We start from the raw sequence: 24542 nt of genomic DNA, 5'->3' as shown, positions 1-24542 counted from the left end.
TTCTCTGGGGAGGAGCGGCAAGAGGTCTTTCTACCTTCCCTCCTGAGGCTCAGTCCTTCCCAAGAGAAGAAGAGGGTTTCCCGCGCTCTGCCTCTGCCTCGCCTTCTCCTCTTCCCTTCTCTTGTGAAAGATGGAGCCTTGTTGGGGCAAAGAGAGAGCTCCAGAGTCAGTCAGGAAGGAGGAAGCAAGGATCCACTTTCTGTTGCCAGGCTGGAGAATATAGTCCAAAACACACTGTAGCAATAATCCAATCTGAGACTGCTTTAACTGCTCTGGCTCAGTGCTAGAGAATTCTGGGAAATGTAGTTTTGTGAGAGATTGAGCCTTCTCTGTCAGAGAGCTCTGGTGCCACAATAAACTCCAGTTCCCAGGATTCCCTAGCACTGGGCCAGGGCAGTTAAAGTTCTCTCAAACTGGACTATTGCTGCCCTGTGTTTTGGACCTTTGTTTTTTTTTCCTTTGGCTAACTGGAGAGAAAAAGAAAAACAACTCCTCTTGGCGCGCAGAGAAACCAGCCAGGCTGCTCCTTAGGAGTCTGGCTGGAGGCTTTTACTGGGCTTTCCACTATCTACCTATCTTTCTTTCTTTCTTTCTTTCTTTCTTTCTCACATGCCTCTCATGGTGTATCTACAATGTAGAAATAGAATGCGCCATCCACTTTAATTGTCATGTCTCCATCCACACAGAAGCATAGGATTTGTAGTTTTTATAAGTTTTATAAAAGTACAAATCCTAGGATTCCAATAGGAGCCATTTGAACTGTCACAGCTCCATCCATACAGAATCCCTGGGATTTGTAGTTTGGAGCAGCCCCCCTCCCGCATTCTTTGGGCAGAGAAGGCAAAAGACCTTATAAAACTACAAATCCTAGGATTCCAATAGGATGGAGCAGCAGCTCTTAAAGTGGTGTCAAACTGCATTAATTCTACAGTGTAGATGCACCCAGAGGAAGGACGGGAGGAGTTGTCAAGGCAGGTGAAATAATGTTGTGTATGCTGTTATTTCAAAAGTGGAACACGCTCTTTCCTCGGAGTGTAATGGAGTCTCCCTCCTTGGAAGTCTTTAAGCAGAGGCTGGATGGCCATCTGACTCCTGACTCCATCTCTGCCTCTGAGGGGAAAGAAGGCAGGGCCTCCCATCTGCCCTCCACAAAGGAACTCTGCTTCTCCCCCCCCCCCAGAAGGCACGTGGCTCCATCTCACTCTCCTGCTGGTCCCAGAATTCTCCACAGGAAGAAGGACAAGTATAACCTGTGCTCCCTGAAAGAACTTCCTGCTTGCATCGGACTCGTCCCCAGAAGGACTGAGCTGGCAATATTATTGTTTTTGTTATTATTGTTATTGTTGACCTTTAATTGTAAAGCCCTCAAACTCCTTTACCACCCCAGTAAGAGAGCCAGCTACACCTCTTTCTTTTCTCTGTGAACCCCATCCTTCCCATGGCTCACCACATTTCTCCTAACCTGATCCCCATTCAGCCTCTCCCTGTCTCCCTGCTTCCCTTCCTCTGTTCCCTCTGGAACTGCTGCTCTGCTGCCCCTAAAGCAACAGCAATTCATGACCTTTTCCCCTCTAAATCCTTTAACCTCCTCTCTCTCACCGAAACCTGGCTCCCAGCCCATGATACTGCTACCTCCGCTGCCCTTTCTTTTGGTGGTCTCTCCTTCAACCACACAAGCCGTCCAGAGGGTCAAGGAGGAGGGGTTGGTATCTTGCTATCTAACTCCTGCCAGTTTCAAGTTCTATCTTTTCCCCCAGCTATCATTTCTCTTCTTTTGAGTTTCATCCTATTAGACTCTTTTCTCCTCTACAGCTCCGGGTCGCAGTTATTTATCGCCCTCCTGGCTCTGCCATCCAGTTCCTCTCAGACTTTGAATCATGGCTGACATTCTTTCTTTCAGATTCAGTCCCCACTCTGATCCTAGGTGACTTTAATATCCACGTTGACGATTCCAATAACCCTACAACATCTCGCTTTAACTCTCTGCTAGCTTCTTTTGGCCTCCAACCACATTCCAACTCTTCAACTCATTCTCTCGGTCACTGTCTTGACCTAGTTCTTGCTGCAAACTGTACCATTTCTGACTACCTGACACATGACTTTCCACTATCTGACCATCATTTAATCTCCTTTGCTCTTACTTATACTCCTCCTCCTCGCCATACTATTCAACACCATTTTCGTGATCTGCTGACTCTAACCATCTTGGGCTGACCCTGGTTTCATCTCTCTCTTCCCTAAATCTCGGGGATTCTGCTGATTCAGCAATGTCTTTATTTAACTCCACTCTTTCCTCAACTCTTGACCATTTTGCCCGTCTCTGTACGCACTTCTTCCTTTAAGACTAGGCCTCAGCCCTGGCTTACTCCCATCGTTAAGTTTCTCCAGTCCTGCTCTAGAGCGGCTGAACGTCTTTGGAGAAAGTCCAAACAACGGCCTGATTTTATCCATTTCAAATTTGTTCTTTCTTCTTTCTCACGCACCCTCTCTATGGCAAAACAAAATTATTACAAATCACTGATCTCCGCCAATGAGAGGCGCCCGTAGTGTTTGTTCTCCACCTTCAACTCTTTGCTTAAACCTCCCTCTCCTCCTGTCTCTTCATCATTCTCTCCTAATGACTTTGCTAGTCCCCCCCCCCCCCGATTCTTCTTCTGCTCTTAATCTTCTATTGCCCTCGCCTAACAAATTTTCTGTGTTTCCTCCTGCCTCTTTGGATGAACTCTCTACACTTCGGAACTCTTCCAAAACTGCAACCTGTTGTCTTGATCCAATTCCTACTCGTCTTCTAATCTCTATAGCTCCCTCCTTTCTGCCCTCGCTTCTCCATATCTTCAGAGTCTCTCTCTCTACAGGCTCCTTCCCTTCGGACTTCAAACATGCTCTCATTTCCCCAATTCTGAAAAAACCTTCTCTTGACCCCTCCTCTTTGTCTAGCTATCGTCCGATTTCTCTTCTTCCCTTTCTTTCTAAGGTTTTGGAATGGGTTGTTTATTCTCGCTGTCTTGAGTTTCTTGAAGCCAACTCCATCCTTGATCCCTTTCAGTCTGGTTTCCGCCCAAGGCATTCTACTGACACAGCTCTCACTAAGATTTCGAATGACCTTTTACAGGCCAAAGCTAATGGCCTTTACTCTGTACTCATCCTTCTTGATTTGTCTGCTGCCTTTGACACTGTTGATCACTGTCTTCTAGTTGATATACTTTCTGACCTTGGGTTCTCAGACTCTGTTCTCGACTGGTTTAGATCTTACTTGTCTGGCAGATCTTTTGCAGTAGTTGCAGGGGGCCAGACCTCTTCTCCTGTTCCCTTATCTGTTGGAGTTCCCCAGGGCTCTGTTCTGGGTCCCCTTCTGTTTTCTTTCTACACACTGTCCTTAGGAAAACTCATTAGCTCTTTTGGTTTTTCCTACCATCTGTATGCCGGTGACACCCAGCTGTATCTTTCCACCCCTGACCTTTCTCCAAGGCTTGAACAGCAAGTTTCGTCTTGCCTTACAGCTGTCTCGCAGTGGATGCGTCATCGGCGTTTGGAGCTCAACATGTCCAAGACGGAGCTTCTTGTCTTTCCTCCTAAGCCCACCATTCAACTCTCCTTTTCTGTCTCTGTGGACAACATTTCTATTCAACCAGGCCAGCAAGCCCGCAGTCTTGGTTTTATCTTTGACTCTTCTCTGTCGTGTATCCCTCAGATCCAGACCACAGCCAAGGCTTGTAGATTCTTTTTGTACAATATTGCCAAAATCCGACCATATCTCTCCGCCTCTACTGCCAAGATCCTGGTCCATGCCCTAGTGATCTCACGACTTGATTACTGTAACGTCCTCCTGGCTGGGCTTCCTCTTTCTCACCTCCATCCTTTAATCTCTGTTCAGTGTTCAGCTGCACGCATTATCACTTCCACTCACTGCTCTGACCACCTCTCTCCTGTATTGGCATCCCTTCACTGGCTCCCCCTCCCTTTCTGCATTCAGTATAAGCTCCTGCTGTCGACATTTAAAGCCCTCCATGGACTGGCCCCTCCTTACTTATCAGACCTTCTTTCTCCTCACCTTCCCACCAGGGCCCTCCATTCTGGTATTCAAGGTCTGCTGTCTCAGCCCAGGATTTCCTCTGCCCCCATCCCGGATTCGCCCCTTTTCACTTGCTGCCCCTCACTCCTGGAACCTTCTTCCCCACAAGCAAGAGCCATCACTTCTTTAACCAGCTTCAAAACGGAGTTGAAAACCATCCTGTTCAGAGAAGCCTTCCCAGGCATTGCATAATTGTCGCTTGCTATTTGATGTTCTTTTGGTGCCTGTTTATCAAACCATTTCCTGTATTGCTATGTACTGTATATGCATTATCCTACTTGAGAGTATGTATTTTCCCTGGAAAATGATTAACCATCCATCATGAAGCCAAGCCCTCCCTCCAGTCCATCTGCCTTGGTCCAGGCCTTGGAGGTAGAGAGGAACTGCTGGACCTCTTACCCTTTCCCGCCACCACTCCCTTCTCCTTCTGTGTCATATCTTTTTAGATTGTAAGCCCAAGGGCAGGGAACCGGCTAACTAAAAAGATTGCATGTACAGCGCTGTGTAAATTTACAGCGTTTCATAAATAAAGGTTAATAAATAATAAATCTATCGGGGATGTTTTGATTGTGATTTACTGCATGGCATAATGTGGTTGGACTGGCTGGCCCTTGGGGTCTCTTCCAACTCTAGGGAGATTATCAGAAGGCCAAGCTAGCTGGTTGGGTTCTAAAGAGAGCTCGCGGCGGCAAGGCCTTCTCCGAGGTGGAGGACATGCCTCGCGGCTTCCCTCCCTCAGGAGAAGGCAGCCAGCTAGCTGGGCCCTTCCTCTTTCTCCTCCTCTTCCCCTCTTCTTTTTCTTATTCTTCTCCTCCCTTTCTTCTTTTTCCCCCCTCTTCCTCTTCTTCCCCTCTTCTTTTTCTTCTCCTCCTCCTCCTCCTCCTCTTCTTTTTCTTCCCGTCTTACTCTTCTGCTTTCTCCTCCTCCTCTTCTTCCCCTCTTCTTTTTCTCCTCCTCCTCCTCTACTTTTTCTTCCCCTCTTACTCTTATTCTTTCTCCACCTCCTCTTCTTCCCCTCTTCCTCCTCTTCTTCCTCCTCTTTATCCTTTTTCCTAGTCTTCTTCTTCTTTCTCCTTTTCTTCTTTCTCCTTCTCCTTTTTTCTCCTCTCCCCTCTTTCTCCTCTGCCGCTGATGCTGTTGTTGTTGTTGTGTGCCTTCAGCTCCTTTCTGACATATCGTGGAAGAGAGGGGTAGTCTTACACGGTGAGTATATCCCAAACACTCTATTTTAAGTTGTAAAGTTGGGGGTCGTTTTATACACCCAGTTGTCTTATACGCCGGAATATACGGTGGTTCATCTGGTCCTGGAGACTTATATTCATTTAGATTAACCAGGTATTCCTGTACTATCTCTTTACTTATTCTGTGCTGAATTTCCCCCATTCTGTCCTCTGCTCCATTATCTTCAGGTTGAGCACCCTTTTCCTTTTCTGAGAAGACTGAGGCAAAGAAGTTGTTGAATAATTCTGCCTTTTCTCTGTCTTCTGTTAGCATTTTGCCATCTTCTCCATGCAGTAGCCCTACCATTTCCTTTTTTTTCCTTTTGCTGCGGACATATCTTGGAAAGAAGCCATTGCACCTGGTCTGGAACCCTTTCCACTCCACCCTTCAGGAGTAAGCAGTTGATCTCTTCCAACAAGGCCTAGGAAAGTGGGGTACATTGAAATGTTGGGTGGAATATTTCAAAACTCTACGGCATAACCTAAACAAATTAATGGGTAGGGCCTAATATGCATTTGGTGGGCCCAGGAATCTGTAGTGATGTTCCACCAAGTGGAAAAATGGCAGTATAACTTTGGAGCCTGAAATGTTAGAGGGCTTGGGTTCGGTGGTCACACAGTTGGCTGAGTGGTCATCTGAACAGTCAAAAACATGACTTAGAGAAAGAGGAAGATTTCTTCAAAGCTGGGGATTGATATTTCTGCTGTTCAGACATCTCTGGTGAGAAGTAGACAATTGAGAAGAAGAATGGAAGGACTTAGAGGGTGACTTGTAGTGCAAGAAGATGAAGTTGTCTGACAGCGCCAAGAAGAATGGAAAGAACGGTGTTGCTGCCTCTGTGAACCAATCCCTATCTTTTTGCAGTCAACCTTGCCTTGCAGAGATGGTCTAAAGCTTTATCAGTCTTGACATTAAACAGGCCCTCAACACTGAAAGGGAGATCCTTTATCTTGTGATCAGTGTCATCAGACAAATCAGTGGAACGCAGCCAAGCATAGCGACAGAAGGCTACAAGCACGAGCCGTGACCTTTGAAATGCAATTTGTGGTGTGACAAGCTGCGTTATCTGTTGGGTGATCAAAGATTGAGCTTCTTGGTAAAAAAGCAGGGCCATGTTCCACTGATCCTCTGGAAGGCTCTGGATAAAGACTATCATTTCATCTCACAAAAACGTCTAGTAAGCAGATATGCAACCCTGCATCTTGCCCATGATAACAGCAAGAGAGGCAAATAAATAAAAGCAACAACCAAATGTGTCACAACATCTGCCTTATTTGTCCAGAGGAGCAGAGTTCAACTTCCCTGAGGATCTGGATTGAGAAACTTCCAGAATCATGGAATTTGGGACAGAATGAGTGAACAAACACAAAGCACTCTCAGGCTACGTCTTATAGAGACTGTCCAGGTATTTAGATGTCAGGGGAAGAGAAGCTGACTTCAGCCACAAGTGTTTCATAATTTGACTAAATTCAGGGAGCAGAGGTACCAGCTCTAGGTGCGATATTTGATTGTCAGCTAGTTGGAAAACCAGATCCACCACTGAGGCAAGAGGGGCCTTCACTTCTATGCCAAGTGCTTTAGCCATCTGAAGTATTATGTCTGAAAATAGTTTCACATCCTCAGGAGGAGAGGAAGACCCAATGTCCTGTACCACACTCTCGGGTGACAATGTTTGGAGGGAAGGAGAGCCTAGCGAGGAAGAGTCACAGTCATCTGTGTCATCCACAGTTGTCAGACGCTGGGCAGCCTCCATGATAGCTGTGATTGTAGGAGTGGACACAGATTTAGTTCTAATAACAGTAACCTAGCCAGCGCCCAATGTAGTTGATATTGATGCCACACTGATGGGATAGCATGCAAGCATGCTAGGGATTGGAGTTGAAACAACTGAAGTAGTAATAATTGACATCTAGAGAACTGTAGAGGTGACTGGAGAATCAGGTGAATGGAAAGTGTAGCAGTTGTCCTCTGTGGAGGTGAAGGAGGATAGTAAGGAGATGAAGGTGAAACTTGATGCCGACGGTATAGAAGCGGTCATGGAGAATGGTACCAAGGAGAATGTGCAGTTGGAGGATGACTTCGATGTCAGCAAGATGAATGGTGACAGCATTACAAATCATGAGTGATGATACTGATCTCTATACGACAGAAAGTAAGATCTGTAGGAGCCAGAATGCTCTCTCCAGCAACTCTCATGCTGATACCGTGGGAACTTCTCAGATCAAGTTGGTATATAAGGTCATCACAATCAATTTTACAGCTGCCAGTACCAAAGACATAGGAAGAGGTGGTAGAAATACCCCAGAAGTGGGATATAGTCGATGCTACCGTAGGTGCAACAGCAGCAGGAGGAGGAGGGACAGAATCATATCAAACTGGTGGCTTCTTCTTCTTCTAAATCTAAAGCAGAGGCAGATAGCTTGTAGAATGATGTGTCTGGGGATACACCAATTCCAAATCTGGAGGGTGAGATGGAGAAGGGTGGAAGATGTGGTGCCCCTTGCTTGTTGATGTAATACATCACTGTCATGTTGTCACTGAAAAGCAGGACCACCTGGTTTCGAAGCAAGGTTTCGAATGACTTTAGTGCTTTCCGGACCGCTAACATTTCCAGAGCATTGATATGGCAATGGTGCTCAGCTGGAGACCATCTCCCATTGATGGAGAGGTCATTGCAGTGGGCTCCCCACCCGGTGATGGAAGTGTCTGTAGTGACCTGGGACTGAGGAGGCCAGAAAGGCATGTTCGTGCAGGCGTTCCGTGGGTCAAGCCACCAGTAGAGGGAGGGAGCCACCAGCTTTGGTATTGTGACCCACTTCTGTGGACGGTCATAGGCCCGACTGAACATGGAGAGAAACCAGGATTGGAAGGAGCACATGCGGAGTCAGGCCCACAGAATGACGTACGTCATGGATGTCATGTGGCCCAGCGCCACTTGAGCTGTTCTCACCCTGATGCATCTGGAAGTGAGGCAGCACCGAATGGAAGACCTGAGGTTTGTGAATCTGTCCTGAGGAAGATATGCTCTGGACACTGTGGAATCTAATAGGGCACCTATGAATCACACTTTTTGAGTGGGATGGAGAGTGGATCTTTTTCTGGGTTGACCATGAGTCCCAAGGCTCGTAGAAGAGAGAAAGTATAGTGGCGAACCAATCTGAGTCCTATAATAGGGGTAAGATGGAAGCAAGAGTTACCATACGGAAACGCTTATAACGGATGAAAGAGTTCAAGAGATGCAGGTCCAGAATGGGACAGAGGCCTCCATTAGGTTTGGAGACAATGAAATATCTGGAGAAAAACAGTCTCAGACTTGAGAAGGGGGCACAGGCTCGATGGCCCCTTTGGTGCAATGAGAGTGCACTTCATCAAGAAGGGTGTCTGAAGGGGTAGTGGACAGAAAGTTATCCCTTGGGGGAAGATGTTAAAGCTCAAGGGAACAGCCCTTCCAGACAATTTTGAGTACCCAAGAGTCAGATGTTACGGTGGCCCAAGAGTGGTAAAAATGGGCCAGTCGGTCCCCAAAGGGGGGCAATGGGACAAAGTGTGCTGGAAAACTTCAGAAGTGCTGTTTGCCTTGGTCAGAATCCTTGTTTTGGAAGGGTTGTTTATATTTGGATTTTGATTGTTATTTTCCTGAGGACGAGGGCTGTTGCCGAGGGGGGAAACGCTGCTGTTGGACATCAGAAAGATGATTGGACCTACCCTGGTTTTGGGGGGGGGGAGGGTGGAGGAAGGTCTTTGCCATGCAGAAGGACAGGTTACTCACCTGTAACGGTATTTCTTCGAGTGGTCATCTGCGAATTCATACAAATGGGTTTCACTGCGCCTGCGCAGTGCTGTTCGGATACTTCTAGAATCACTGGGCAAAGTACCACTTTGCAAACATATAGAAAACTTTTTGGCGGTTAACCAACCCCCCCCCTCCTATTATATAAAAGCCCCGGTTCCCGCTCTTTTCCCCCGTTCCCAAAAAAATTTCCCGCACCAAGTAGGCGATGTAAGACAGAGCCAAATTGAGCAGGACACCGCGGGGAGACTGGGGATTTGTATGAATTCGCAGATGACCACTCGAAGAAATACCGTTACAGGTGAGTAACCTGTCCTTCTTCTTCGTGGTCTCTGCGAATCATACAAATGGGTTTAGACTGAGAAGCTTAGGTATACGGCGGAGGGAGTGCCCTGAAACCCAAGCTATGGTAAACCAAAAATAAATTTATTATAACAATAACTGTGGTCCATAAAAGAGTCAGTCCTGTTTTTTGCACAACAGATGAAATGCAGACATAACATGCCAAGGCAGAAGAAGGGCATGTAGGGTCATGCACGACCATACCCATTGACATTGCGCAAACATAAATTACGGTTGCAGTGAATAATAACTCTGCAAAGCCTGAGGAGGAATTATTAGGTCATGCAAGACCAATCTCCCTGGAAGTGAGCACATTATAGACCAGTTAAAAGGAGCTCCTTGCATCAATATGGCACAACACATAATAATAAAGCCCTCAATGCAATCCAGAAACCAAGACAGCCCTCCCAAAGGCTGCGTCCCGAATGGCCCTGGTGTCCAGTCTATAATGCTTTATAAAAGTCAATGGCTGGGACCAAACAGCAGCCTTGCAAACATCAGCTAAAGGGATGCCAGCCAGAAAGGCAGAGGATGCTGCAACCGCCCTGGTCGCATGCGAGCGGACCCTGGCCGGTACCGGTTTCCCCGACAGTTCATAACAAAGGCGGATGGTGCTGGCCACCCATTTCGAGAGTCTTTGGGGCGACACCGGCAAACCCTTTCTTGGTTCCGAATAGCACTGGAAAAGTCTTTCGGAACGGCTCAAACCCATAGTCCTGTCCAAATAGAAAGCCAAGGCTCTCCGAACGTCCAGCATATGGAGGCTGCGTTCCTCCATAGTCGATGGGTTCGAAGCCAAGGTCGGCAACACAATGTCCTGACACATGTGAAAAAGGGAGACCACCTTAGGGAGGAAGGTGATATCAGTCCGGAGTACCACCTTGTCCTTGTGGAACCGGAGGAAAGATTCATCCCTCCGCAGGGCACAAAGTTCTCCTGCCCGGCGAGCCGAAGTGATGGCTACCAGGAAGACAGTCTTCCAAGTTAAAAGTCTCAAGTCCGTTGTGGCCAAGGGCTCAAAGGGCTTGGACTGGAGGGCAGCCAGCACAACCTCCAAGCTCCGAGCCGGAGCAGGGGGAGAAACCTGGGGGTAGAGGTTATTACACCCTTTTAAAAAGTTCTTTACCAGAGGGTCCCTGAAAAAGGAAGGCAAACCATCATATTGAAAATGTGAACAAATAGCAGACAGGTAACATTTGATGGATGCGAGACACAGGCCCGCCTCCACCAGTGACATCAAAAAATCAAGCACCACTGGCAAAGTGATGCCCTCCGGCGGCAGATTCCTTTCAGCAAGGAACGAAAGGAACCTCTTCCATTTGGAGGCATAGGATCTCTGGGTTGCAGGCCTATGCGCGGCACGGATCACCGCACCGAAGGGGGCAGCGCCGTCAACGCCGGAGCCTCCAAGCCACCATCGGCAACGAGTTGATGTCGGGATGCCGAACTTTCCCCTCTTGGAGGGTGAGAAGGTCCGGCCTCAGCTCCAGCCGGAGAAACTCGCTGTTGGAAAGGCGCAGGAGCAGCGGAAACCACGGCTGTCTCGGCCACAACGGGGTGATGAGGATCGCGTCGACTCCCTCTCTCGACATCCTGGACACCACCCTGGTCAGCAGCGGAAATGGGGGAAAGGCATAGATCGTTCCCCGGGACCAATCGAAGGCGAATGCATCTCCGAGAGGACTCTCATGTCGCACCCGAGAACAGAACTGGGGACAATGGCTGTTGGAGGCTGTTGCAAACAGGTCGATCTGGGGAGTTCCCCACCGGTAAAACAGGTCGTCGACTGTTTCTGGATGAAGCCTCCATTCGTGGCAGGTTGATGTCCTGCTGAGTTGATCTGCTAAGGTGTTCTCGTCCCCTGGCAGGTGAATCGCCTAGAGGAGGATGTGTCTGTGGATGCACCAGTTCCAGATCCTCAACGTGATGTCCAGGAGAGTTCTGGATTTGGTGCCTCCCTGTTTGTTGACATAGTACATCACCGTTGTGTTGTCAGTCCTGAGCAGAATCACCTTGCCTGTGACGGTGGATTCGAAAGCTTTCAGAGCCTTTTCGACAGCCAGCATTTCCAGTGCGTTGATGTGGAGAGCACATTCCTGTTGCGATCACTTTTCTCTCACGCACAAGTCCAGAAGATGTGCACCCCAGCCTTCCATCGACGCATCTGTCGTCAGGGTCATCTGTGGTTGAGGCTGGACGAAGGGCATACCTACGCACACGTTTTGGGAGTCTAGCCACCATTGGAGAGAGGCGGTTATGGACCTCGGTACAGTGAGCCACCTGTTTGGGAAGTCTGTCAAGGGGTTGAAGACGGTGAGGAACCACGACTGAAGAGGCCTGAGGCGCAACCATGCCCATGGATTCACAAACGTAGTGGATGCCATGTGTCCCAAGGTGACCTGGATGTCCCTGGCCCTGACTCTCCTGCGCGAGTAGATGGCGCGCACTGCGGTTGACAGGGCCTGGAAACGATCCCGAGGAAGATAGGCCGTAGACTCTTCGGAGTCGAGAACGGAGCCGATGAAGCGGACCTGCTTGGACGGGGTCAAGTGGGATTTCTCTAGATTGACAACAAGTCCCAAGTCTGACAAGAGGTGTAGGGTAAAGTGAATTGCGTTTTGAAGCTCCCGTCTTGACGGGGCTGTCAGCAGCCAGTCGTCCAGGTAAGGAAAAACGCTGAGTCCCCTCTGATGGAGGTAGGCTATTACTGGGGCCATGCACTTCGTGAAGACTCGAGGAGCTGTGGCCAAGCCAAATGGGAGCACATTGTAGTGGTAGGCGACGGAGCCGATGGCGAAGGCGAGGAACCTGCGGTGGGACTCCCTTATCCCCACATGGAAATAAGCGTCCTTTAAGTCCACCGTCGCGAACCAAAGGTCCTGATGGAGTAAAGGCAAAATGGAAGCCAACGTTACCATGCGAAAACGTCTATACCGTAAGAAAGAGTTAAGTTCCCTTAGATCCAGTATGGGTCTGGTTCCCCCATCTGGCTTTGGCACCGTAAAGTACCTGGAGAAAAAGGCCCTGGGCCATAAATCCGGAGACAAGGGTGAGATGGCCCCTTTTTGGAGGAGGGAGCGCACTTCGTCGAGAAGGGTGCCTGAGGGGGGAGTAGAAATAAAAGCTCCGGTGGGCGGGAGCTCTTCGAACTCGAGGGTATATCCCCTTCGGACGATGTTTAAGACCCAGGAGTCGGAGGAAATAGAGGCCCATGTGGTGGTAAAGGGCCTAAAAATGTTGAGCATGGAACAAGCCGGAGCCGTCAATAGGCATGTCTTCAATGGTAGACCTCACGCTCTGGTTGAGGTTGGAGCCCCGGAGCCAAGCATGCCTCCTCAGTGGAATAGAAGCCGACATAGCTCTCCCAGCGCATTCAGTGACGTTTCTGGCCGCGGTGATCAGCCAGCTCCCAATAGAATGGGCCTCATCCCTGATCTCGGTCAAGGTCCGTTGTACCTCGTCAGGAACGTCCGGAACTATCGGGGAGATGCCCTCCATTCAAGTCTGGACATATGCCCCCATACAAGCTGTATAGTTAGTAGCTTTCGCTGCCAACGCTGCTGCCGCATAAGCCTTTTTGGCCAGGGCATCTAACTTCCTGGCTTCTTTATCCACCGGGGAGGTCGTCTGCCGTTGGGTGGAGGTCTGCTGGGCGCCCTCCACGATAGCAGAGTTCTGGCAAGGATGGGATGTGAGCCACGGAGCATTGGGGGCAGAAACCTTGTACAGCGACTCTATCTTGCGCGGAGGCCCGAGGAGTGAAGAAGGAGAGTCCCAGGAACGCTTGAGGATTGTTTCCAGGGATGGGAGAAACGGAACGCACGGAGGTGTTGGAACCCGGCCATGGACCCGACGTTCGACTGGGTCTGCTGCATCCACATCAGGGTAGACCAGTTCAATGTCCAGAGCCCTGGACATTTTGATAACGTGTTCCGCGAAGGAACGCATGTCATCTGAAGGGGAGGCCGCCTCCGGATAGTGAAGATCCTGTGGCGATTGGCGCGGGGGTTCTTCGCCATCTGAAGGTTCCTCGGAACCAACCGACGCGTCCGGCTCGGAATCAGAGGACTCGACCCACAGTATGGCTTCTCAGAGCCACGGGCCACATTTGGATCGGAGGTGGGCTCCCTCGAAAGTGAGGATGTCAACGGAGGAGCACTTGCTGGGCCATCGCGGGTGGAAAGAGCCGGGGCAGAAACAAGAACCGCAGGGGCCGAAGACGGACGAGGATCCCCTTCCCGGATCTTACCCTGGGCTATCGCCGATGTCAGACGCGATTCCCGGTTCTTCCTAGCCTGGGAAGACATAGATTTGCAGAGAGGACAGGACTTAACATCATGGTCCTTTCCAAGGCAGAAAAGGCAGGAGGTGTGGGGATCCTGCACCGGCACTTTCCCCCCGCAAATGTCACATTTCTTGAAGAGAGGAGACATCGCTACCGAGGTCGACAGATCCAAGACGAAATCCAAAATCAAGGTCAACAGTCCAAGAGTCCAGTACACGGGGAAAGAAGAAACGCCAAAGTCAAAAAACAGTCCGAGTCAAAAAACCAGTGATCCAAAAACGAGCTAGCACGAGCGAAGTTCCAAACAGCAGCCAAACGCGGCGGAAAAAATGGAACTGGTGAAAAGAGCGGGAACCGGGGCTTTATAGGAGGGGGGCGGGGTTACCGCCAAAAAGTTTCTATATGTTGCAAAGTGTACTTTGCCCAGTGATTCTAGAAGTATCCAAACAGCACTGCGCAGGTGCAGTGAAACCCATTTGTATGATTCGCAGAGACCACGAAGAAGAATGGCATTGGTATGGGTGGGGAGACCAAGAAGTTGTTGAGGAGGACATACCATATTTACGGGCTGTGTGCGTCGTTTGCGAGCTTGTGGTCCAGGATCGCTGAGGCATAGGACCCTCTTTGTCATTAGGAAGGGATGCAGCTTTAGGTGTAAAGCGAAACTGGGAAGCTTTGACAATAGCTGAAGTTGGACGAGAATGTTTAAAGAGCTAAGAATCATTGGTGGGGGTGATGTGATATAAGTTGTCTAGCTTCTTGGAGAGAGGTTGAGATGACAATGTGAGAGTCCAAGAGCGCTTGACAATCTTTGACATGGAAGGCAAAAACAGGATTTTTTGAAGGAGGGGTTGGGATCCTTCCCTGGATGCCTTCATCAACGGGATCAGGAGCTTCGGAGTCGGTATGGAGAACCTCGACACAGAGAGCTTTGCCCATTTGGATCACTTGCTCGGCAAAAGACTTGATGTCATCAGAAGGGGAGGCCGGCTCATGGACAGTGAGGGCCTGGCTTTGGTGGACATGGGAGTAGTCCGATTCAGAATAGTTGGGCGACTCAGATGAGGCCAAGGGGGCCCTGAGGCGACACCTTGCATGCAAAGGAGAGGCTCGAGAGGTTGGAAGAGCAGTGGAGATGGGAGGAGCCTGATGAAGCAAAGCATGAGATGTAAGAACTCACGGCTGGTCTGCTTGGGACATCGTGGAAGGAGGAAGGGACCTGCCGAGTCTGAGGCCGTACGAGAGGGTAGCCGGGTTCTTCGGTACCAAGGGTCTGAAAAAAAACATCCAGCTCGAACTTCTGAAGGGTCGGGGGCGGGGTAATAAGTGCCCGACTCATCATCGAAGACAGGGTCTCTACCAAAGGATTCTGGGAAGCCATAGGAGAGATTTTCCTCGGGTTTGTCTTCAAAGTGGACATGTTGAGACACTGTCAAATCCGAATCAAGGAGTTGATGCGGAGAAGCTTCAAGCTGTGCACTGGAGAGTTGGTAGGGTGCAAGAAGCCCCTGAAGAATTGGGAGACTTGGCTTGAGGAGGAGAGCAGAGGTCCTCTCGAGATAGTCCCGGTCTGAGCGGGCAGTTGGCCACATGGCACCAAGCCCAAGTCTGTATCAACGGGAGGGAAGGGGTGGTTGGTATGGGACTGACAGTTGGCATCCAAAGATGTCAAAGGATGAGACTTTGTGATGAGAGGACTCTTTGCTCTTGTCCTTAGAAAACTTATGCTTCTTTTTGTCAGACTTGGAGCCGTGTGAGGATTCCCCCCCCCCCCGCTTACAGGAGGGCTGCTGTCCATAGCCCTGATCCTTAGTCATTTGCCATTTCTCCAAAGTAGGAGAGTGTGGTACCTCAGCGGTGGGTATGCCCTCGGCAGAAAGAGCCTTGGCAGTGACCTTAGAAGGAGCGGGAGGATTGAGAATTTGCGCATACAGCAATGAACGGACGCACATCTTCCTGATTTTCCTGGCCTGCGGTGTAAAGGTCTTGCAGTGAGGGCAGGTAGAGACACTGTGACCCTCACCCCGACAAAGGAGGCACATAGAGTGGTCATCCTGGCTGGGAATCTTTCCTCTGCACTCAGTGCACCGCTTGAAAGAATGCAAGGATATTGTCAAAAAGCTGAAGGAACAAGATGAGAGAGTAATCAAACAAGCTGAAAAATACTGTTGATCAGAGTCCAAAACAAGTCCAAATTACTATCCAAAGAGAAGTCAAAGCAGAAACGTGGTCAAAAGCGAAAGCGAAAGTGAAGGGGGGAATTTCAAGCAAGGTTCCCTGTGCTGCTCACGCCGCGGACAAAAGAAACTGAGGAAGGGCAGGAAGGCACTGAGCCTGTATAGAGGGTGGGCAGGGCTACCACCAAAAAGTCTTCCCTAGCGAATCCAGTAGGATCCAAAAGCACTGCGCAGGTGCAGAATAACCCATTTGTATGCTTCGCAGAGACCACAAAGAAGAACAAAATCTTATTGTGAGCAGCAAAGTCTGAAACTTGGAGGAATTGCTCCCAACAATGAAGATGAAGCGACCTCACTCAGTTTTTGAGGGCTTTTGAGGTGAAGCCTAGGGAAATGTGGCACTTCTCTATGATATATCTCTTCCCCAAACAAAAAAGGTAGAGGGAGTGGGCATCCGAAAGATAACCTTTTCTGCCACAGTCAGTACAGGGCCTAAAAAGGGCAGCAGAGCACATAAAATAGAAGATTAACTAATGAAGAGAGGCAATAAGAAGAAGGAAGACACCAAAGAGAAACGCAAGAAAAAAAGTGAGGTGGTATTGTTTTTTGGTAGACAGAGCAACAATAAGAGGAAAAACAAGAAAGGAAACAAAGAAAGTGAAGAAAGAGATTTGAGGGAAGCTACTCAACAGAAAACAAGAGAAAGGGAACTTGCTCTGGAGACGGATGAAAAGAAACTGAGGGGAAGGTAGCTTAGTGGGCTTTGTCATGGACAGTAGACAGAAGGGGACGGGGGTGGTGTCCCACCAAACTACTCAGCTCTAGACCTTCACGAAACCATCTGTGCGAGGTAGAGACCAGAAAGAAATAGCTTCTCTCACTCATGTGGGGCAAAGGGGATAATACAGGCAAGGGTGGACACCTCCCACTTTATTTGTAGGCACATACACCCACTGTCCTCCATCATCCTCATGATTTAGATCAGCAGATTCATTTGTATGCAGAAACTTGCTGAACTTCCCCTGACCTCTGCAGAAGGTCTTTCTGGAGAACATGTCTTGCAACTAAATTTGACTGTACAGCCAAACTCATTAGAGGATTCAGTCTTTGACAAACTGGGACTCCCCTATCACAGTTTGGCAGTAAGTCCCAGCTGTACACACACAGAGTTGTAGGGTACAGGCAAAATGTAATTCAAAAGGGAATAGATTCTAGAATCTAGACTATTCATAACCAGAGATGTAGAAATTAGGCAGATTTTGATTCTAGTTCTTGATTTTTCAGTTTCTGGAATTTGTTCTAGCTACACATACTCTTTCCAAAAGAAATAGCCTTATTTAATATGTTGGACTCTTTATTTACCCGCTACACAATTTTTCCCAATGTATTGTCTAATAGCTTCTTACCTGTACCACATAGATAATCTGAAGATATATGCAAACACCGATTCACATGTGTTCCTTCTGAACAAGGTTTGTAAATGAATTCATACTCTCCACCCTTTTCACGTGCAATATAGTATTTATAAGGAATGTATCTGTTTATGCTGTCCTTATGAATGGTAGCACAGCCTTCAATAAGGTGACCATGCTCACCAAGGTCCCTGTTTTTTAAAAAACAAAACATATGCATGTGTATATAACTTAGCAACCAAGCAAGCAATAGATTTATTGTTCAAACAAAAACATTTTGCAACAACAACTTTTAAGAAAGCAAATAGAGATTTAACACTCTCTGTTTAAACTGTTATTGTCTGCCTAAACTACAAGGGCCTGCTATTAATGTTTCCACATCAGATATGCATGCATACTAAATTTAAAAAATCACTGACACAAGGCATTGTTTATCATAGTTTTTAGGGGCTGTAACCAAAATTGTTAATTTATATCTATTATTCTTACCTTACTGTCTAACAGATAACATAGGCATCAAAATATTGCATAACATGCCCAATTTATAGGAATGCTCCTCAAGAGTTCTGACTATCCAAACTTATTCTTTTCTACGAACTACATTCCATCCATAAATAGCAAATTAAAATACAGCCCTCCCCTGGACGGTGGGAGGGGGGGAAAGGTGTTGTTTTTTGGAATGCAAATATATATATAAGATTATGAATGTAACACGTAGGGGATGTAAATATTGTAAACTTCAATAAAGATTATTTTTTTTAAAAAATACAGCCCTCCCCAACTACAGGCTTGCATCTGTGGATTTAAGCATCCATGGATGGCAAGTCCTATTGCCCTTAATGGCCATGCATGCATATGACAATGGCAGAGGGGTGCACACACACAAGCTGCCATGAAAACCGCAGAAAGTGAGGTCCCATGGTTCTTTTCACCGGCAGGGGACAGGGGATCTGGAATGGAACCCTCTCAGATACTAAAGGCCAACAGTGAACTCTGTAGGAACTAAACTTTATGAAACAGCACATCAAAACAAAACATTATTGTTATTGCTTCTTTAGCAACTGATTAGTTTCATTTAGTCACATTTGTGATTTGTACATAATAACAAACAAATAATTTGGTGAAGTGAAATTGTGGCTTCCTTCTCTTCCTAACGATGTGGAAGCAGGGAAAATGCAATCCTAATATTTCATGTAGAGTACTTTCTGTCTGTGCACATAGTGCTAAACCATGGTTTAGCATTATAACAAAGGCTCTTGAAAGTATTTTTTAAAAATGCTTATGCTACTTTGTGGACCAAGCTTGGTTGTGACATATGCTTTTTGGAAGATCTTAGCCAAAGATTGCTTATGCTACTTAGAGCTAACTCCAATGTAAAAATATCACCTTAGCTTAAAATGCTAAAAGTGTGTGTGCTTGTGCTTCTCTTTTTCTGTCATAACACCAGCATTGTGAACCCTATTTATTTATTAAAATATTTATATTTGTCCTATTATCATGAGATCATATGGCGACATACAAATAAAGCATGTAAAACAGTAACAAGATCATTTAAACATTCTGAAAGTTAAATAATTTAAAACAAATTTTAAAAGTTTAAAAAAATGTCCCTGGACAGATTTCAACCTGTACTAAATGACAATCAGCACACTAAAAGGAAGTAATTCCATAAATGGAGAGCAACAGCAAAAAGGCCCTCTTCCTAACCAATATACATCTCCCACAGAATGGGGCACAGTAGCAATCCTTTCCAGCAAACGTCATACCTGAAGCAAATATATACAAATATCTGACACCTGATATGCATCCTGTGTGTTTCAGGGTTGTTTTGTTTTAAAAAAAGATTGATATTAATTAATCAAAATTAGAATCTGTTCGCAACCTATAGAACAACATTGAATCATCAGGTTACTAGCTGGCAGACATCTCAGGAGAAAGACATCTCAAACATTAAATGATACGTCTAAAATAAGCAGCCTCTTCATGAGCCAATCTCCATGTTTGGCTGAAGTGAATGCAGCTAATTTTGTGTGGCACTGCAGCAGATTAAACTACAATAACTTTATTTCTGGATCTTCTCCTGGTAAATGCACTGTTGTGTAACCCAGCTGCCTAATGAACCATATCTGTTCCTTACTCTATGATGTTTATCACACTATGCTCTTAAAGAGGTACTATTCCAGTGTGACTCCTCTAGCAGCCTCCTGTTGCATGCTGGGATTGGCAGTTTTAAGGAGCTGAACTTCTCTGCCTGAGAATTCTAAATACCCCTCCTTAAAACTGCCAATCCCAGCATGCAACAGGAGGCAGCTAGAGGAGTCACACTGGAATAGTACCTCTTTAAGAGCTCGTCTGATAAACACCTATGTATGAATGTATTAAGGTGGAGAAAGTAAAGTATTTCAGTCTGATGCCAATTACAAGCCATCTGTGTTCACAAAAATTATCAACAACTCTCAGTAATAAATAGTGAGGATGCACACTTATTTCACCATAACATCTTCCTACTCAGCACTTAGGTCATTACAATTAGTGAGGCAAAAGGCAGGTGTTTTTTCTTCCAAAACTTGTTCTAGTTACCAATTACTACATATACTCAACTATAATATAAGTCGACCTCATGTATAAGTCGAGGCCAGGTTTTGGGGACAAAATTATGGATTTTGATATGACCCATGGATAAATCAAGGGTACAATTTAGGGGCATGTAACAAAGGGCGTAAAGGACAAAGCAAAGGCATCCGCAAAGCGCCAATCATCACACACACACACACTCCTTACAAGGGCAGCAGCTCTTCTGAATCTCTCTGGTACAGCAGGGACACACACACAACCATGCATGGAGTCTTATCTTCTTGCCTAGGCAGCAGTAGGGAGAATGATGTGTTGGGCGGCACTTTTTTAAGGACATTTCTGAGCAGTATTACTATACTGATCTGTATGTAAGTCCAGCCAGGATTTTGGGATCAATTTCTGGCATAAATGTTTTGATTTATAGACGAGTATATATGGTACTACCCTACTCATGACATCCAGGTCTTGGCACATAGGTTAATGAATTTTATTCCTTCTCCCACCACCACCTTCACATCCCTGCCAAGTGCATGCCAGCATTTGCTTTCAGAAATACAGGTGGGAAAGAGCAGAAAGCATTACAGTACTTTATTCCTTCAATGTGCTACTAATGAACCTAGCTTCTTGGGTCTTATCCATAGGAAAGTTTTATATACACATTGATCTCTTCCACCTGTCAAGAGACAGATAATGCTACAAAGCAGTGATAATGGCACTGATGATGTCACAGTGGAAGCTAAATACCATCTCAAAAATTTTTAAGTTGGCCTCTGCCATTATTCTTTTCTGACACATGAACTTAGAATACACATGAACATAGATTACTGCACTTACTTTGTGCAATGCAGCTCACAGATATTTTCATTCCAGTTCTGAAAATCAGGAACTCCTTGTGCACGGATGAAGATCTTGTGCTTCCCAGGATCTAATTTGAAGTCCTTAGATAGTATGGCATGAAAATATACCGTAATCCCATCAAGATAGACATGGCTACAACAGGAAGAAAAAGACAGCAAGGTTGATTTTGGTGTATTCATGGAGATGGCAAATGTAATTCAATCTAATAGAATATGGTTCCATAATAATCAAGAGGCTGTACTAAAACTCATATTAGAGTGACAGAGGATTAGAGGAAAGTTAAGACTACCAAATTGACTGGATACTATATCACTGAAGAACTCTTTTTGAAGCTGTAAAAGGGAAAGGCTAAAATGTCACCGGTATTAAGGCAGTATACTACAGTCCGCCCGCCCTATATGCGGGGAATTCATTCCGGACTCCCCCGTGTATGGGGAAATGAGCGTATGCTCAAGCCCCATAGGAAATAATGAGGCACGTACTGAGAAAGTGCAGAGTCACAGAGCAATGGCCAAGAGTAATATCTCCAGCTGAGGTTAATCAAGCTCTGTTAGGCAACTGCAAATAACTTTAACAAGGCTGCACTGAGGAAAATTATAATTGGTTCTGAGGAGAAGATCCAAAGAGTTCACCTTCTGAGAAAGAAGCTATGAACTGTACATCTTCTGAAAGGAGACAGAGGTTGGTTGCATTCACACCACTATCTGTACTGGCCAAAGAAGAATGACAGATAGTAGATGCAACATTTCAAGTATGCATAATGTGTACTACATGTGCCAGGTAAGTTCTGAAGGTAACAAGTAGTGTGTGTACCAAGGTGGTTGGTGGGTTAGAACCTGGAAAGATACAATCAAAGTCTCTGCTGACTGTTTTGGTCCTGTTTGAGATGTGATTCCCTGTCCTTGTCCTCCTTTCTCTTGTCATAGGGACAGTTAAGACCTCCTAGACTTGGTCTCCACACCATGACCAGCTGTCAGTGCACTACAAACTGCAAGGCCCCATCATCAGGTAGAAATCCCTCCAAATATGTAAAAATACACAAAAATACCCACAAAGACATCAGAATCATGTACTACTCCCCTAGGAAATATCATGCAATGTCACTTCCTGTCATCATTTTGAAAGGGACTGCAGAGGAAACATGAGGTATTTGGCCTTGATGGGGCCATGGGGGCATCAGTGGGCAGAACTGGCTCCCACATGGTTGCCTACACCTGCAGTAGAAACACTTGAATAGAGCTTTCTTGGTAAAATGCTGTGGTATTTTTCAACAATGTACCCTTTCCCCAGACAAAAAAGACAAATAGAGGGATTTTGTTGATGCGCTGTAAATACTCTTATGCCATGAGCCCAAGAGCTCATAAACACAAAAGAAGCTGAGACTGAGGAAATTACAAACAGTTTGAAGAGAACAAGCAGTCTGAGGAGAAGTTGGAGAGGAAAACTGACCAAAATGTTCTGCTCTCCCCATTCCCTTCTCTCTCTCTCTCTCTCTCTCTCAAATCATTGCCAAAAAGGCCATGAAACTCCAAATGTGCAGTTGAGGCAGATGAGAAGTAACTGGAATATAATGATTTCCCCCACCTAGACATGTGCATTGGGGCAAGGTTCCTGCCTACAACTTTCCTCAGCTCTAGGAGTTTTCAAGAGGTCCTATGCAGCTGTAAACCCCTGTACGTGCTGGAGAAACTGGAGGGGAAACGCCATGCTCTGACTGTCAGCCCTACTCTTTGGACATTTGAAACAAAGACAGTGCTAGGTTCTTCCAACAGGGATCCATCTCTCCCATCAGGAGGAGAAAGAAGACCTAGACACAGACAGGTTCTACCCTTGTGGAATGTCAGAAATGACAGCTTGAAGGAGTGCAGTTGTATGTCAGAATTTCATAAAGCACAAAAAGGCAGAAGCTGGACTAATCAGCATTAACAGCACAACCATAGATGACTGGGTATAAAACTCTCACAACTGATACATAAGAAGTCAAATGTCATTTTCCCATCAGTTTTATCCTGCTCTTGTACTTGATCCTGGCACATTCTTTGGATTCCTCTCTGACTTGCCTGTTGATTGCTTCTGAAACCAATAGGATTATTCTTTGTGGCAAGGATGTGAAAAAGCCTGAAAATTTATTACTTTCCTAATCTGACATAAATAAGATGAAAAAGGCTTAATTTGACCCAAGACTCATCTGAGTGTTGAAGTACAGTTGGTTGAATCCTGTTGATTACTCCCAACTAGAACAGACCCATTGAAGGAACTGCTGAACACATAGGTGTGTTACAGACTGCCCGTTTGAGGCGGCCTGTAACTGGCCCTTTCCCCGCCGGATCGGGGCCTCAGCTGCCACAACGGAGGCCTCCGAGGCCCCGATCCGCCGCTTTCCAGGCCGCGGGGAAGCTGCAAAAGGCTGCTTTCCCGCGGCCTGGAAAGGGGTGTCCTCGGGGCTTCAAGCCCCGAGGACACCTGGCGGCGGCGGGGAGGAGGAGAAAGGGGCCGCTTGGCCCCTTTCTCCTCTGCGTCGCTGGTGCAGCCATGTAAAGGCTGCGCCCAGCGATGCAAAGCTGGAAGGAGCTCCGAAACGCAGCTCCTTCCGGGGCCGCAGAATGGGCGCCTCTCGCGCGGCCCCACTACATCACAACCGCGCTGCGCCGTTTGGAGGCAGCACGGTGGTGACGTAATGGCGGCCCCCCGTGTGGAACAGGTGCTGCCATTTTGTACGGACTGGGTCCATACTAGGGTTAGGAGCGTCAAGAAGTGACGCCCCTTTCTAACCCTAGTACGGACCCAGTCCGTACTTTTATGCCCGTCTGTAACGGGCCATCGATAAATCTAAGTGATTCAATTATTCTACTCTAGTCACGACTACAAATAGGATTTAGCACAGTTATTGCAGACTTTTATTATCCCATAAAGCTCCACAGTCTGTTTTGCTGACATGATATACATAAACGTTATGCAGCATTTTGAAAGTTTTAACAGAATGCTTACTAGAAATGCAGTTTTCTTCTATTTCAAAACAAGAAACAAGAAAGCAAGTCTTTATAGAACTAGGAAAAACATCTTATGGATCAAATACTCCAACATTCAAAAGCACATCAGTTTTAGAAAATATGCTATACCTTTGCTTAACTTCAATGACTTTGTCATTTTCCTTTTGCTTCTTTGCTTTCTGTTTTGTTTGCTGCTTCTTCTGATTTGTAAGAGGAGTCTTTCCCGTCTCAGATCCTTCTGTGGGAATTGATTTTTCTTCTTTTTCACAGACTCTTCCTGCTTTAGACTCCATCTTCACTTTCTGAAACACATGGATGTAACTTTTTTTTTAAAAAGAGAGAGAGAGAAGTGTACATGCACTTACGAGCAGTCGCCACAATACACATTAGTGCTAGTGGCCTGAAAGATCGGAAAGAGCTGCCTTTTCATCCTGGTTGCCTGAAGTGATTAGCTAGGTTTCTAAATATAACTTTGGTATTGAGAGTAAAGAAACCCTAGATACAAGCTGTTTTTGTATAAATTAACTTATTCTTCCAGCATCAATGGGTACATTCTATATCTCACTGTCACCTCTCCCCATTATGCTTGATTACCGTCTCTGCCCCTCTCCACTCTCCTGTAGACATAGTATTTTAAAATCATAGAATTTGGAAAAGACCCTGCCCCCTAAGGATTCTCCAGTCCAGTGGGTCTTGACCTACCTAATGTGATGCAATGGCAATACTCCCCACCACAGTGTACTAAGAACCAGAATCATATTTGCACCCATTAAGTACACTGTTTCTTTCTGTCCTAGAAACTTACCATTAACTAGCACCAA

General features: G+C 46.6%; 1 protein-coding gene across 1 annotated transcript in view; it reads right to left on the bottom strand.

Annotated features, from left to right (window-relative positions):
* Positions 1 to 24542, bottom strand: part of RNF213 (ring finger protein 213) — a gene marked incomplete at its 3' end in the record, with an annotated part of 236290 nt that overhangs the window by 181352 nt on the left and 30396 nt on the right. Inside the window, 3 exon segments of the mRNA XM_042447563.1 lie at positions 17294 to 17490; positions 20708 to 20863; positions 23851 to 24023. Of these exon segments, the coding sequence (XP_042303497.1) occupies positions 17294 to 17490; positions 20708 to 20863; positions 23851 to 24023 (526 nt within the window).

Source organism: Sceloporus undulatus, chromosome 2 (genome assembly GCF_019175285.1).
Source record: "Sceloporus undulatus isolate JIND9_A2432 ecotype Alabama chromosome 2, SceUnd_v1.1, whole genome shotgun sequence".
In the NCBI taxonomy this organism is placed as follows: Eukaryota; Metazoa; Chordata; class Lepidosauria; order Squamata; family Phrynosomatidae; genus Sceloporus; species Sceloporus undulatus.
Note: the sequence above shows the minus strand (reverse complement) of the source record. Positions and strands in the feature narration are given on the sequence as shown.